The following is a 13379-nucleotide window of genomic DNA, read 5'->3' on the forward strand; positions in this document are numbered from 1 at the left end:
GGAAAGTCCATGAGACTTTCATCTCCAATAAACTACTTAGACAAAAAGCCAAAAGTGGTGCTGTGGGTCAAGTGGTAAAACAGTAGCCTTGAGCAAAAGAAGCTCAGGGAGAGAGGCCAGGCCCAGAGTTCAAGCCCCATTGTTTGGGGCTGCCCTTCCCCCAGCCCTGAGACAATGGGAGGGAGCCCCTCCCACCTCCGGCCTCAACTGGAAGAGAACCCCCCCCCCCCCCCCCCGCCGCCCCTTGGGGGGCGAGAGCGTGCGTGCCACCATGATGGTTGCCTGGCCCAGAAAGGAAGTTCCAGGATCACTTGAGTGACAGCACAGTCAGCCAATCAGTCAGTCACCCCAAGTCCTTCCCCTTCCGCCTTTGTCATCGTAATAAATTTCTCTGTTCCGCCCTCTAGGGGCTGAGACGCATCCCACCATAGCAGCGTGTCACTGATGCCTTCTTTTCCTCCCCAGCTCCTGGTAACATGTGAGGGGACTGGGGGGAGGGGAGGCTTCAGCAACCTTTCCTCAACTTAGCGCAAGTCCATGAGAGTACGCCTTTGGCCTTCTGCCGGCGGAAGGCAAGGCCGAGTGCTCTTTCATAGATTTTGGGGTTCAGGCATTCTCCCCGGGAGATCAGGGAGAAAGGGATCGTTCAGATCCCGACACCCCAGGACCTGCAAAAACAAAACAAAACAAAAACCAACCAACAAAACAAAAACAAAACACAAGGAGAAAACTATCTTTCACACCATACATTTCTTCTCACCTTGTCTGGGATGGAGAGGAAAAGGAGAAGTTAAGGGAGGCTTCTGTCATTGTCATGCAGTTCCCTCTCTCTTGTCTATGCTGTCTTGCTCTCTGATCATTTCCCACCCCGCAGGTCTTCAATTTCTAGCTACGAACTGGTCACTTCTGAACCCCTAGGTACAGCCTCCATCTCACTCATGACTTCCAAATCTTTTTGTGCAATTGCCTCCTGAACATTTCCCTCTGAGTACCGTGTAGGCATCTCAAACACAGCATTATCTTCTCTAACACAGCGTATCTCCTCTAGCTAAACCTTCTCACCCACACTCAGCAGCCTTCCTGCCTTCCCCGACGCCTTTGCAGGGTAGGTCCATGAGTGCAGGGACTGCTGCAGTCATCACTGCCTGTGGCCTAGTGAGCAGACCACACAGCCGACACTCCAGTGCTGCTACAGGAAGGTTCAGGAGGCAGAAGGAGCCTTTAGGTTTCTGGCTCAGTTACCCCTCAGGGAATAAAATTATCCTCTATCACATCCCCATTCCCTGAGGGCCTGAACTGACTAAATTCGGCACCACTTGTTCTGAAAAGCCGTCCTCAACCACCAGCCTCCCTGTCTCCCCCATCTGCCAAGCTTAAATGGCAATTATATCATGTCTTGGTAACTACCTGTTTGGTAGAGGGGAGGACAGGCACTCTATGGGAAATTTCTAGAAGATATTTGGATGTGAGCAGAGTTCAGAAGAGGGCCATGTTAGACAGAGATGTGGATTTCTCATGGTCTTGGGAGTGAGACACCAAAGAGCCATAAGGGCTGTGGTATACAAGGGAGAATGTGCCCGATCTAAAGGAGAGAAGCTAGTTGAGCTGTGCAGAAATACTGATACTGGCCCAGTGTGGTCAATCCCTCCATGATACACACACACACACACACACACACACACACACACACCACACAGCCCTATTGTTGAATGAGAAAGTTCCAACACAGATGCTCTTCAACTTGTGATGGGATCACACCAGATAAACTTATCATACATTGAAAATATTCCATGTTTGAAAGAGCATTTACTACACCTTGTATAGGAACAGCATAGCTTAGCAAAATGGCGCTTCCAAGAGTAGCATCTTGGTTATTTTCCTCTTGACCACATGATTCTTGCCACTGCCTAGCGTCACAAACAGCATTGTGCTTCGCAGTGTAAAAGAGCAACATTCCAAACTCAGAATAAGGCTTTTAGTGAGTGCATATCACTTTTGCTTCATTGAAAATCCATGAGTTAAACCACCTGTAAGTCAGGGAATGTCTGTATTTTATGCGGATAAAACAAAACCTTTCACTGCATAGTTTTTGGCTTGACAATTTGTGAGTTCTGGGCCAAAATATTAAATAATGTTGCCTTAGAAACTCTGAAACATGTGAATATATTGATAATGGGAAGCAAAATGGAGGCCATAATTCAAGATGGGACAGCTGAAGAGAAAATTTGGGAAATATATCCACAAAAACACATTCATCAGTCAGCAGCTGAATTAATTTAGAAAAACCTGTGTTTGACAAAAGAGGGAAATTATATAAGGGCATGTGACAGGTAATAAATATTGAACCTGGTCCTGATTTGATTTTGCCACAGAAATGTGCTGTGCATGAAAGAAGTCTGGCAATGAAAAATGATATTTCTTTAGTAGCAGTGAATAAAATTTTTAGGTACTTGCACATTCTCAACTATAAATACTACTGCAGAGAAGACTAGCACGATAGAATTCACACAGGTCAACACCTCAAGAATTCACCTTGAGAATGAACTGCACAAAAAATGAAGAACTTAATTGTCCTCTGTGTGTGTGCATGTGTGTGCACGCGTGTGTGTGTGCATGCATGAACATGTGCTAACACTAGAGCATGAACTCAGGGTCTTGTGCTCTCTCTGGACTTTTTCCCTCACAGCTGGCACTATACCACTTAAGCCAGGGACTCTAGCCTGGCTTTTTATTGGTTCATTGGAGATCAAATCTCACTTTTTTTCTGCTCAGGCTGGCTTTGAATCTTACTCTCAATCTCAGCAGAAGCTCCTGTCCTAGCAGAGTGAGACACAGCCTTCCTTGTCCCTCGGTCCAGGCATCCTATTAAACTACAGAATTTCTAGAAAGTGGCCAATGCGCCCAGCCAATCAGTAATTCTGAGAGATCACCAGAGTGGAGAAATACACTCTCAGGACTGCTGAGCAGCATTTTGACCGCTCTGTCTGGGCTGATAGCCCTCTCTGGTTGCACAGCCTGATGTGTGACTGTATCTGCGTTGTGCTTGGAGTTGCTGCTGTGAATACACAGTGGGGCATAGCACAATAATCATGGAAGTGTGTATAAAATCATATGTATACACTGTGGAATGCGTGGCACATATAAAATGTTTGCCAGGAATAGTTTTTGTTGTTACATAATGACTGGCTTAGCAATGGTGAAATTGCCAGTAATGTGAGAAAATTTGCAGTGGTATTCTAGGCAGTCAGTTAGCTGTTAAGTCTGTTGATTTAAACAGCAGTGCTATTTAGTTGTCCTTAGAAGTATTGAGTTACCACTGGCAGCAGAAGGGCCCAGGCCAGTAGTGCCAGGCATAAAGCAAGACCCACTTTTCAGAGCTGACATCATCAAGGGAGAAATAAGTGAGCAGTCCCTCATTCATTCATTGAACAAATATTTCCTGGTTGCCTTTCATGTCCTTTTTGTTGCTTGCTTATATCCTTGATACCCAGATCAAACTCACTGCCCTGAAAAAGTTTACATTCTAACAAGGGGAGATGAGTAATTTGTTGATGTGCTTGTGTTTGGTGGTAAGCCCTACAGAGAAAAACAGAGACTGGCCAATTGCTGATAGAGGAAGGGAGGCTGTATTAGTCAGGATAATTAATGCCAGCTGTCTTAACAAACAAACCTTGCAATGTCAGTGCCTCAGCCCAGCAAAGGCTTTCTCTTACAAAGTGGGATTAGGGGCAGTGATTTAGGGATCCAGACTTTATCCATCTTCTGACTCTGAGTGAAGTGGAGGTATTACATAGTGGGTTTCTAGAGGAAGAACATTCCAGGCAGAGAAAACAGCAAAGGTAAAAGCCTGTAAACAACAAAGACAGTTGAAAAGATAGAAGTGTGCTTAGCGTGTTCCAGGAATAACAATGAAATCATAGTAGTTTCTCTCGGTGGAAAGGACAGCCAAGGCCCAGGCCACCTTGGTCTTCTGTAGTCAAAGGAGAAAGTGAGAAATGCAGTATTTGAGGCCATTTAGTGTCCCATATATATTTTTTAAAATAAAAGCATAATGAGATAGAAAAGTTTTTTTATTTGTTTTCTGTTTTGTTTTGTTGTGCCAATACTAGGGCTTGAACTCGGGGCCTTGGCCATCTCCCTTAGCTTTTTTTCACTACCAGGTGAGCCATAACTCTACTTCTGGCTTTTAATTGGCTAACTGGAGAGTCTCACAGACTTTCCTGTCTGGGCTGGCTTTGAACTATAATCCTTAGATCTCAGCCTGCTGTATAGCTAGGATTATAGGTGTGAGCTGCTGGTGGTCAACTGAGATAAAAAGTATTGATAGTTTTAATGATGATGTGCTCTATTTTCTCGAGAATCTTTTACAAATGAATTCACATATCTACTTTAGTTATGTTACTAATAATCAAACACTTTTTTTCTACATAGCTCAAGACTTTCAGGGGTAGAAGTTTTCCTGTCACTCACGCCAAAGCGCCAAGCACCATACCCATATCTTTCTTGAGATCTGGTATGTGGCACACACCAAATACTCACATTCAATTTACAAGCTGAGTTCTTGCTGATGCTTCACATTTCTGGCCACATAAAATGTTGACATTGAAGTTCAATGATCCCCCCTGCTCACGGTGACAACAGTCATACTCAGAGTTTCCAGCAAAAAATGTTGTGTTTCAGAATTTGCTCATGGAATTGAATTAAAGCTTTTGCATCAAGATGCACACTGTGGGAGGAATTATGGTGTGCTAGGTTGGTGGTTTTGTAAAGGATGCTTAGAATACCACAGCCATTATGATAATGGTATACTCATCTGGCTCCATTCCCAGATTTGCTTGGAAAGGGTCAGAGGACAGGCTGGGATTAATGACAAATGAATGCTGAGCCCCAATTAGGGGTGTCTTCAAAGAAATAATGAGGGTAGACTTAATAAGCAGGGATTGTGAGAAGAAGAAAAAAGAAGCTTTGGGTAAATTATACACAGAAGGAAAAGAAGATATGAAATGAGGCAATTGTATGAGATTGGAGTTGATTAATATTTCAGGAAGTGGTTCTGGATCTACTTATCTTAAGAACAATACAAATTTAGTCAGACAAAGAGACTACCTGCAGAGAGAGAGAAAGAGAGAGAGAGAGAGTCACTGACCTAGCAGGAAGAGTAAGGGGCGAACCCTGCAGCCTTCCCTGGTACACACACGTTGTGGTTGTAATTTTAGGTCCCTTACTCTCTTTACGAAATAGGCCAGGGATTTCACCTTCCCAAACATTAGTAGGGACAGCAAACACTTGACCTATGTGACACGCACAGTGTTGGCGATATATGAATGTTTCCTTTTTTTCCTCTTTAAGAGATGACCTTAGTGTTGAATCCCCAAGACAACCCCAGGAGGAGAGGGCAATATAAAGGAGTATAAAGGTCTCACAGCTTGCTAGTTCACGGAACACAGACTGGATGTCCCGGGGAGGAAGAGGGAACCCCTGCACATACTTACTCCACTGGACTCTTTCCAGCTCCCCTCTCACTATGCCTAAAATATCCGCAAAGAATTCATGCCCCAGCCTGTTGTCACACCGGCGCCTCACTTCTCAGTGTTCGCCACAAGGGGGCAGCGGTGGCCGTGGAGTCGGGGCTAGCGCGACGGCTCGGCCCTCGCTTGCTTTTGCCTGGCACTCGGCTGTGGATTAGTGCATCTGGGGACGTGGGAGGCGCGGCCCCGCCCCCGGCGGCGGCGGCGGCGGCGGCGGCAGTCCAGGCTGGGAGCGGAGCCGAGCGGCGCGGAGGGCGCGACCGGCGGCCGGGGTGGCGGGCTGCGCGCTGCCTTCGGGGCCTCAATCCGTGCACCGAGGAGCGGGCGGCACCGCGGACCTTCCCCTCACCCCTTTCCGACGGGCCGGGAGCAGCGGGATCGGGACCGCCCGCCCGTTCGTCGGGCGCCGGCACCATGGCGCTGCGCGCCCGGGCGCTGTATGACTTCAGGTCGGAGAACCCGGGTGAGATCTCGCTGCGGGAGCACGAGGTGCTGAGCCTGTGCAGCGAGCAGGACATCGAGGGCTGGCTGGAGGGGGTCAACAGCCGCGGCGACCGCGGCCTCTTCCCGGCTTCGTACGTGCAGGTGATCCGCGCCCCGGAGCCCAGCCCCGCGGGCGACGGGGGCCCGGGCGCCCCGGCTCGCTACGCCAACGTGCCGCCCGGGGGCTTCGAGCCCCTGCCCGCCGCGCCGCCCGCCTCCTTCCGGCCTCCGGCCGACGCCTTCCAGCCGCTGCTGCAGCCGCAGCCCGCGCCGCCGCCGAGCTCCTTCCAGCCGCCAGGCACCGGCTTCCCGTACGGCGGGGGCGCCCCGCAGCCGCTCTTCGGTGGCGGCGGCTACCAGGCCAGCCAGGGCAGCGACGACGACTGGGACGACGAGTGGGACGACAGCTCCACGGTTGCCGACGAGCCGGGCGCCCTGGGCAGCGGCGCCTACCCGGACCTCGACGGCTCGTCGTCGGCGGGCGGCGGCGCGCCGGGGCGCTATCGCCTGTCCACGCGCTCCGACCTGTCCCTGGGCCCGCGCGGGGGCTCGGCGCCCCCGCCGCATCCCCACCACCCTCCAGGGGCCAAGAGCTCAGCCACCGTCAGCCGCAACCTCAACCGCTTCTCCACCTTCGTCAAGTCCGGCGGGGAAGCCTTCGTGCTGGGCGAGGCGTCGGGCTTCGTGAAGGACGGGGACAAGTTGTGCGTGGTGCTGGGCCCCTACGGCCCCGAGTGGCAGGAGAACCCCTACCCCTTCCAGTGCACCATCGACGACCCCACCAAGCAGACCAAGTTCAAGGGCATGAAGAGCTACATCTCCTACAAGCTGGTGCCCACGCACACCCAGGTGCCCGTGCACCGGCGCTACAAGCACTTCGACTGGCTGTACGCGCGCCTGGCCGAGAAGTTCCCGGTCATCTCGGTGCCGCACCTGCCCGAGAAGCAGGCCACGGGCCGCTTCGAGGAGGACTTCATCTCCAAGCGCAGGAAGGGCCTGATCTGGTGGATGAACCACATGGCCAGCCACCCCGTGTTGGCCCAGTGCGACGTCTTCCAGCACTTCCTCACCTGCCCCAGCAGCACGGACGAGAAGGCCTGGAAACAGGGCAAGCGGAAGGCGGAGAAGGACGAGATGGTGGGCGCCAACTTCTTCCTGACCCTGAGCACGCCGCCCGCCGCGGCCCTGGACCTGCAGGAGGTGGAGAGCAAGATCGACGGCTTCAAGTGCTTCACCAAGAAGATGGACGACAGCGCGCTGCAGCTCAACCACACGGCCAACGAGTTCGCTCGCAAGCAGGTGACGGGCTTCAAGAAGGAGTACCAGAAGGTGGGCCAGTCCTTCCGCGGCCTCAGCCAGGCCTTCGAGCTTGACCAGCAGGCCTTCTCCGTGGGCCTGAACCAGGCCATCGCCTTCACCGGAGATGCCTACGATGCCATCGGCGAGCTCTTTGCTGAGCAGCCCAGGCAGGACCTGGACCCGGTCATGGACCTGTTAGCGCTGTATCAGGGGCACCTGGCCAACTTCCCGGACATCATCCACGTTCAGAAAGGTAAAAAAAAGCTTGGCTTGTAGAGCAGGTGGTGCGGAAGGCAAAGGATGACGGGAAGTTGAGGCTAATATTTCACACGCCTGGGAGGGATGTGAACTTCCGCTGCCCCCTCCCCCCCCCCCCCCCCCGTGTGTGTTTGCTGAATTGGCAGACTTAGCTTCCTTCTTCCAGTAACTTCTCAGAAAGTGAGAAGTCTTCAGAGGTCTGAAAGTAGTTTTTATAAATGCTATCATTTAAGAATTCGAATAGGCGGATAACAAGCAGATCAGTAATTTTGTTGAGTAGAATGGCACGGGGACCCAAAACATGTTAGGCATCTTGTGAACAGTGCCAGAAATGGGAGGAAGTGGTGAGGAAGAATGGAGGTCTGCAAGGAAGGTAAGCCCGCATTTGCATTTCCCCCTCTGCACGTCAGGCCCTGCTCCACCTGGAACGTTAGCACCAATTCTCTGAGTTGGGTGTAAAAGAACTTCCTCTATAGGCCTCTCACGTGCAAGCCTTATAAAATAGGTAAAAAGCCCACTCTCGTTTCAGGAAATTAGCTTTGGTCATTTGGGGTTTGGAACCTGTGAATCAACCGAATTCAGGAATGTCATCTGGAAAATGATGTAGGAAAACTAGGTTGAAATCTGAATTCCTGTACGAGAGTGATGAGTTAACCATCCTACTATCAGGGTTCTATTAGTAATTATGAGCACTGGCTTTTGTTAGGATTTTTTTGTGTGTGAAGTAAATTATAGCAGTAATGCCTGTCCAGTGGTTACCCAGCAGTGTGAGAGAATGGGAAGTATTGGAGTTTGGAAAGTCCAGTGTCGGGGAGGATGGGGAGGAGCGAGTCCTCTAGAATGCACCTCTGGCCTCCATTGATGAGGTGCTTACTCCCTTTCCAGATGGGACAGGCCATTTGGGAATGGTCTTGGTCTTTAGGATGTTCTTTCTTGTGTTGGGCTCGTTTGTCTTTTGGGGTTGTCTTTTGGTTCCCTGGAGCCACGTTCCTCAGCATGCCAAGAAAGACTTCAGACATTGGGTGAGCAGTCTCATTTCCACTTCCTTCCTCTCTGCTTCTCTCCTCTTCCCAAGTGTGACAGGGCTTGTAACTCAATGTGGGGGCGGAGATGGGGCACAGATATCTTCAATCTGTTGATGCTGCTGCCAAAATGCAGTACCCTGAACATCTGCAGCAGGATTTTTAGTAGAGGATAGCAATTTTCTTAGCAATTTACAGTTCATAAATGCAGTCTGAGTAAATTAGCTTTTTGAGAAGTAGTATTGCTGTAGGCCTGTATCGAGCCTACATCTGAATCTCATGCCTTTATTTTTGCCTAAATTACTAAGAATCTTTGGTGCTTTGGCTGGTGCTGGTAAAATCGACTCCTTGTTTTTGATCCAGGACTTTAATGTTTAAATTCCATTGTGTTACGTCATGTATTGTGTTACGTGTATTACATTACACATTGTATTACATCATTTTGGACTCATTGTCGGTTGCCTATCATACAGTTCTGCCAGTTGAGTCAGATTGTTGGTAAATAGTTGAGAGAGGGCTGAACCAAGCACAGACCCTACAGGGCCTCATACAGGTGACTCAACTTCACACTGGTATCTGCATATTCGTGTGGTCTCCTGTCATTCAGTTCTCTAGCCCTGTTGTTGAATTTCCATGTTAGAAAAGGTATGGTGCTTATAATAAGGTTTACTTGGAGTTTACTGCAGTAGCCCCCTTAGTTTGTTCAACCACTAAGCTAATTTTTATTTTTTCATCTTAGAACTGGAATTGTCGCTTGTTACTTGAAATTTGAAAAACCTTTTTTAAAAACCAGTGTCATTCAGATTCAGAGGTCCTAAACATAATCTCTTGGGACTCTGGAAAGAATACCGGTTGACTGACATTCAATGTAGTTTGTTTCTGCTGTCACTGTGATGTGTAATGTACAAGGATCCTGTGTGCCTAGATGACAGTTCTTTAAATGGACTGCCCTTAAAGCTCCAGCATGCCATATGCAAGGCTAGAAGCATTTCTTTACAGTCAGTACTTTAATAGGTTGTTCAGGATACCCGAGTTGGTATCATAGGGTAAAGCATTGTTAACAGGTCTGGATGGGACCTCAGCTACATGGCGCCACAGGAATGACTCTTCAATCTGAATGCTTGGGGAGTTTGCTTACTACTTGATTTTTTAAGTTTTTTTCCTTCTTCTCTCTGGTCTCAAAGCACAGTCACATCAATGGTCTCACTGTGACTTTTTTTAAAAATTTATTTATTAATTGAGCACAATTTTTTTTGACAAGGTGTTGTGCAAAAAGGGTACAGTTACATAGTAGGGCAGTGTGTACATTTCTTGTGCTATCTTACGCCCTGTTTTTCTTTCCCTTCTCTAGGTCAGGTAGACATATATACAATACACAATGTATCAAGAACATATACAGTACCGACATGGCCAAGCCCAAGAAAATTTGCCTAGGGCTTTAAATGTAATGTTGATATTAGACAATATGTCGACAGCAGTCTTATATGAACGTACATACATAGCTTTTGAGCTATTGTATTCCACTGAGAGGTCAATTTTTGACCTTTATATGTTGAGTAGTTGTTTGGTTTTAGTTACATAATGTTGGGTTCACTGTGACTTTTGAGATGGAACAATAACAACGAAAAGGACAAATGAAAAAAATCTTCGAATAGTTTTAGTAGTCTTTTGTTGTGTTTGGTCTAAAGTTTATAATTCAAGTTAGAGAGAAATTTAAAAAGTGAGAATCCTTTGTTTTACCCTCTCCACATTATCCATGTTTAAAGTAAGAATAAAGGCGGTTTTTTCCCTTCTTGAACATTTTACATGTCCAATCCTGCTTCGTTTTGTGTTGAGATGTGACAGAACATGATTCGACATTTTTTTTTCCATTACTAAAACAGTTAAGGAGATTTAATTAGGTTCTCCCTACCCCCACCCCTGACCCCCTGTGGAAAGGAAAGCAGGGGGAAATTCTCTGGGGAAAGCCAAGCCTTTCCTTCTGTGGGAGGCTGCTGTGGTCAGTCAGCTTTTCGAGTGTTACTGTATCTATGAGCTACATGTGTTCGGTTAAAATTAAACTGAATGGGGCTGGGGATATGGCCTAGTGGCAAGAGTGCCTGCCTCGGATACATGAGGCCCTAGGTTCGATTCCCCAGCACCACATATACAGAAAAAGGGCCAGAAGCGGCGCTGTGGCTCAAGTGGCAGAGTGCTAGCCTTGAGCGGGAAGAAGCCAGGGACAGTGCTCAGGCCCTGAGTCCAAGCCCCAGGACTGGCAAAAAAAAAAAAAAAAAAAAAAATTTAAACTGAATGAAAAATTCAGTTCTTCCGTCTCTTAGGTGATTGAATGGCTAAGGGTCAGCCCAGATAGGGACTGTTGGCATTGCTGCCGAGAGTTCTGTTGGGCAACACTGCCTTGCTGGCTGTCACTGAGCTGTTGTCCTGTCCTCTCCCTTCTCCAGGGAACCAGGGAACTGGTGCATCTCCAACGTGCTTTCCTGATGGTTTTCTTTTTATTTGCATCTCGTGGATCTCTTCCTTCCCATGTAGACTTAATCAAAGCTGGGAGGGGAAACAGGTTCTACGGCATCCCCATGTGGAGCATGCAGGCGGGCGCTCTGTGAGCAGCTGACCTGCCTACGTCCAGCCTTGCTCAGAACACACACGGGTCCCTGGATGGACAGCAAGGACACCCTACAGCACGGTCCTAAGTGTGGGAGGCTCAGTTCTTCTCACTGTTCCCGTACTGAAACCATTGGTTAACTAATAAAACATAGAACTTTCAGAAAAAGTGTGGAAAGCCACGTTATTCTATCAGCTAAAACATTTGTAGAATTCCATATATATATATATATATATTTTTTTTTTATTTGTAGCAGTACTGGGGTTTGAACTCAGGGCCTCACTGGCTAGGCAATTGATCTACCATTTGAGCCATAGCATGAGCCTTTCCTATTCTAGTTCTTTAAATTAATTGAGTCTCAGATACCTTCTTACTTGGGTTAATGGAATGAAGGAAGAAGATAGATTGCTGTACCCTGTAGGACAGGACATGGGGACCCAGAATTGGTTTGAATTTTATTTGTATTTTGCTTTGCCCTAGCTGGCAAAAGTTCTTTGTAGCAGCTCTGTGACCACTGAGCAGCCAGCATGTTTTGTAGTCTGTCACTGGCCTGCAGATGCTGTGGTTTTGATTTCTTTTCTCCCCTCCTCATCCTTTCTGCCTGTGATGTGCTTTTCTAATGCTGATGCTGCTGACTGACTAAAGCTAAATCTGAGTGGCTTCAGCTCCGGGTTTGAAAGTTACATTTGCCTCTTGAGAGATATTACCAAAGGCAAAGACCATAAAAGTTAAATTATGAGAAGTCTTGTTTTCTTTCTCTGGGTAAAACCTTGTTTATGCTGTGTGAAGCAGGAAATAGGACTAGATAAACAAACAGACAGGCAGTACTGTTTTCTGTACTCTCAAATTAATATGCAAAAATTGCCTTGTTTGCTCTCTGCTTTCTACATGTTCCAGATGTTTGCTGCCTTTTCCTCACTCACACACACACAAATAGCACTGGGACGTGAGGAAAGGTGGACCAGTTGAGGGCTTTCACGATGAATTTCACCATTATGCTTCCTTTTTCTACTAGGCCAGTTGGTCTGTGGTGCCCCATTCATTCATTAAAGGTGCCAGGACCCTAGAAAGGCAGGCTAGGTTGGGCTGGGCTGCCCCTCAGTTACAGTCTGGTCCCGTTGTCTAGTGGCTAAGAGCGGTTCTGGAATCAGGCTCAGTGGTGGGATGTTTGTAAACTCAAATTTACTTTGAAACCTCAGCCAGAAATTGAGGTCATACATCTTTGTTTTAGCACCATCTTAACATACCATTCCAAACCTCCTCCCCAGTTGTTTTAGAAAGAAACTTCTAGCTTTAACCTTTTGCCCAGATATGTACTTTCTTAGAGGAATGGAGATAGTAACCTTTGGGGCTTCTGATGACTCAGTTCCTTGGTTAATGCATAAATGTGACTAGCCACATGTCATTCTACTCACAAAGCCACAGTCCTTTCTAGAATTCTTTTAGACCCAATCAGCTCCCCTCCCCCCCCAAGCCACATTTATGTCACCCATCCAGTCCAGCCGGGAGGAGCCTGGGACCCTGTTCTCCCAGGACTCTTGGTTCCTAGGGCTCTCTTGGACTTTCCCCTTTGGTGAGCAACATCATTCCGTCTGGTCATTGTAGAATCTCCAGGCGTACTGGGAGTGTACAGTGGACTAAGAATTTCTAGGATTCACTTGGAAACATGACACTTCTCTTAAACTGGGTTCTTTTTTTTTTTTTTTTTGGTGGGGTTGTGTTATGTCTTAAATATTTTTAAATCAAACTCTAGTATCACATAACATGTTTATGAAACTGTGATATCATTAAGTGATCAGCACCCACATTTTGGTACAGTAGCTTGAGCTCTGTTTGATGAGATTACTTGCAGAAGACAGACCTGTACCATTTGTCATTTCACATTTAGGAAGCCAGATTGAATTTCACTCCAGAGGAATGGGTAGCACTCTGGTGCTCAGTGAGTTCTTGGATTGACGATACGTGCTGGTTCACCAGCTCTGGAATTGTGGTGTGCCAGGTTGCTGGGTAGCTGAGGAGGGGCTGGAGGAGGGGGAAGGAAGGGATCTGCTCTAGAGAGAGTAACCCTGGCTGTATACCGGCAATGGATAGCTTGGGGCTGAGTTAACCAAGCCAGAAGTTCTCCTGTTCAGAGTCCTATTGCTGTGGGAGCAGGCCCATCTGGACCATCATAGAGTCTAGCGG

At 47.8% G+C, this 13379-nt stretch overlaps 1 protein-coding gene and 1 long non-coding RNA gene across 2 annotated transcripts in view; one reads left to right on the plus strand and one right to left on the minus strand.

Annotated features, from left to right (window-relative positions):
• The window catches only part of LOC125367456, a 21792-nt gene continuing 8413 nt past the window's right edge, over positions 1-13379 (minus strand). Inside the window, exons 2-3 of the long non-coding RNA XR_007214090.1 lie at positions 9130-9134; positions 1-15 (exon numbers count right to left, since the gene is read on the minus strand). This is a non-coding gene — a long non-coding RNA (uncharacterized LOC125367456). The remainder of the gene's footprint in view (positions 16-9129; positions 9135-13379) is intronic.
• The window catches only part of Snx18 (sorting nexin 18), a 23360-nt gene continuing 15721 nt past the window's right edge, over positions 5741-13379 (plus strand). The window contains exon 1 of the mRNA XM_048368119.1: positions 5741-7563. Within this exon, the coding sequence (XP_048224076.1) occupies positions 5943-7563 (1621 nt within the window). The 5' untranslated portion in view covers positions 5741-5942. The remainder of the gene's footprint in view (positions 7564-13379) is intronic.

The sequence above is a fragment of the Perognathus longimembris genome, chromosome 19 (assembly GCF_023159225.1).
Source record: "Perognathus longimembris pacificus isolate PPM17 chromosome 19, ASM2315922v1, whole genome shotgun sequence".
Lineage (NCBI taxonomy): Eukaryota > Metazoa > Chordata > Mammalia > Rodentia > Heteromyidae > Perognathus > Perognathus longimembris.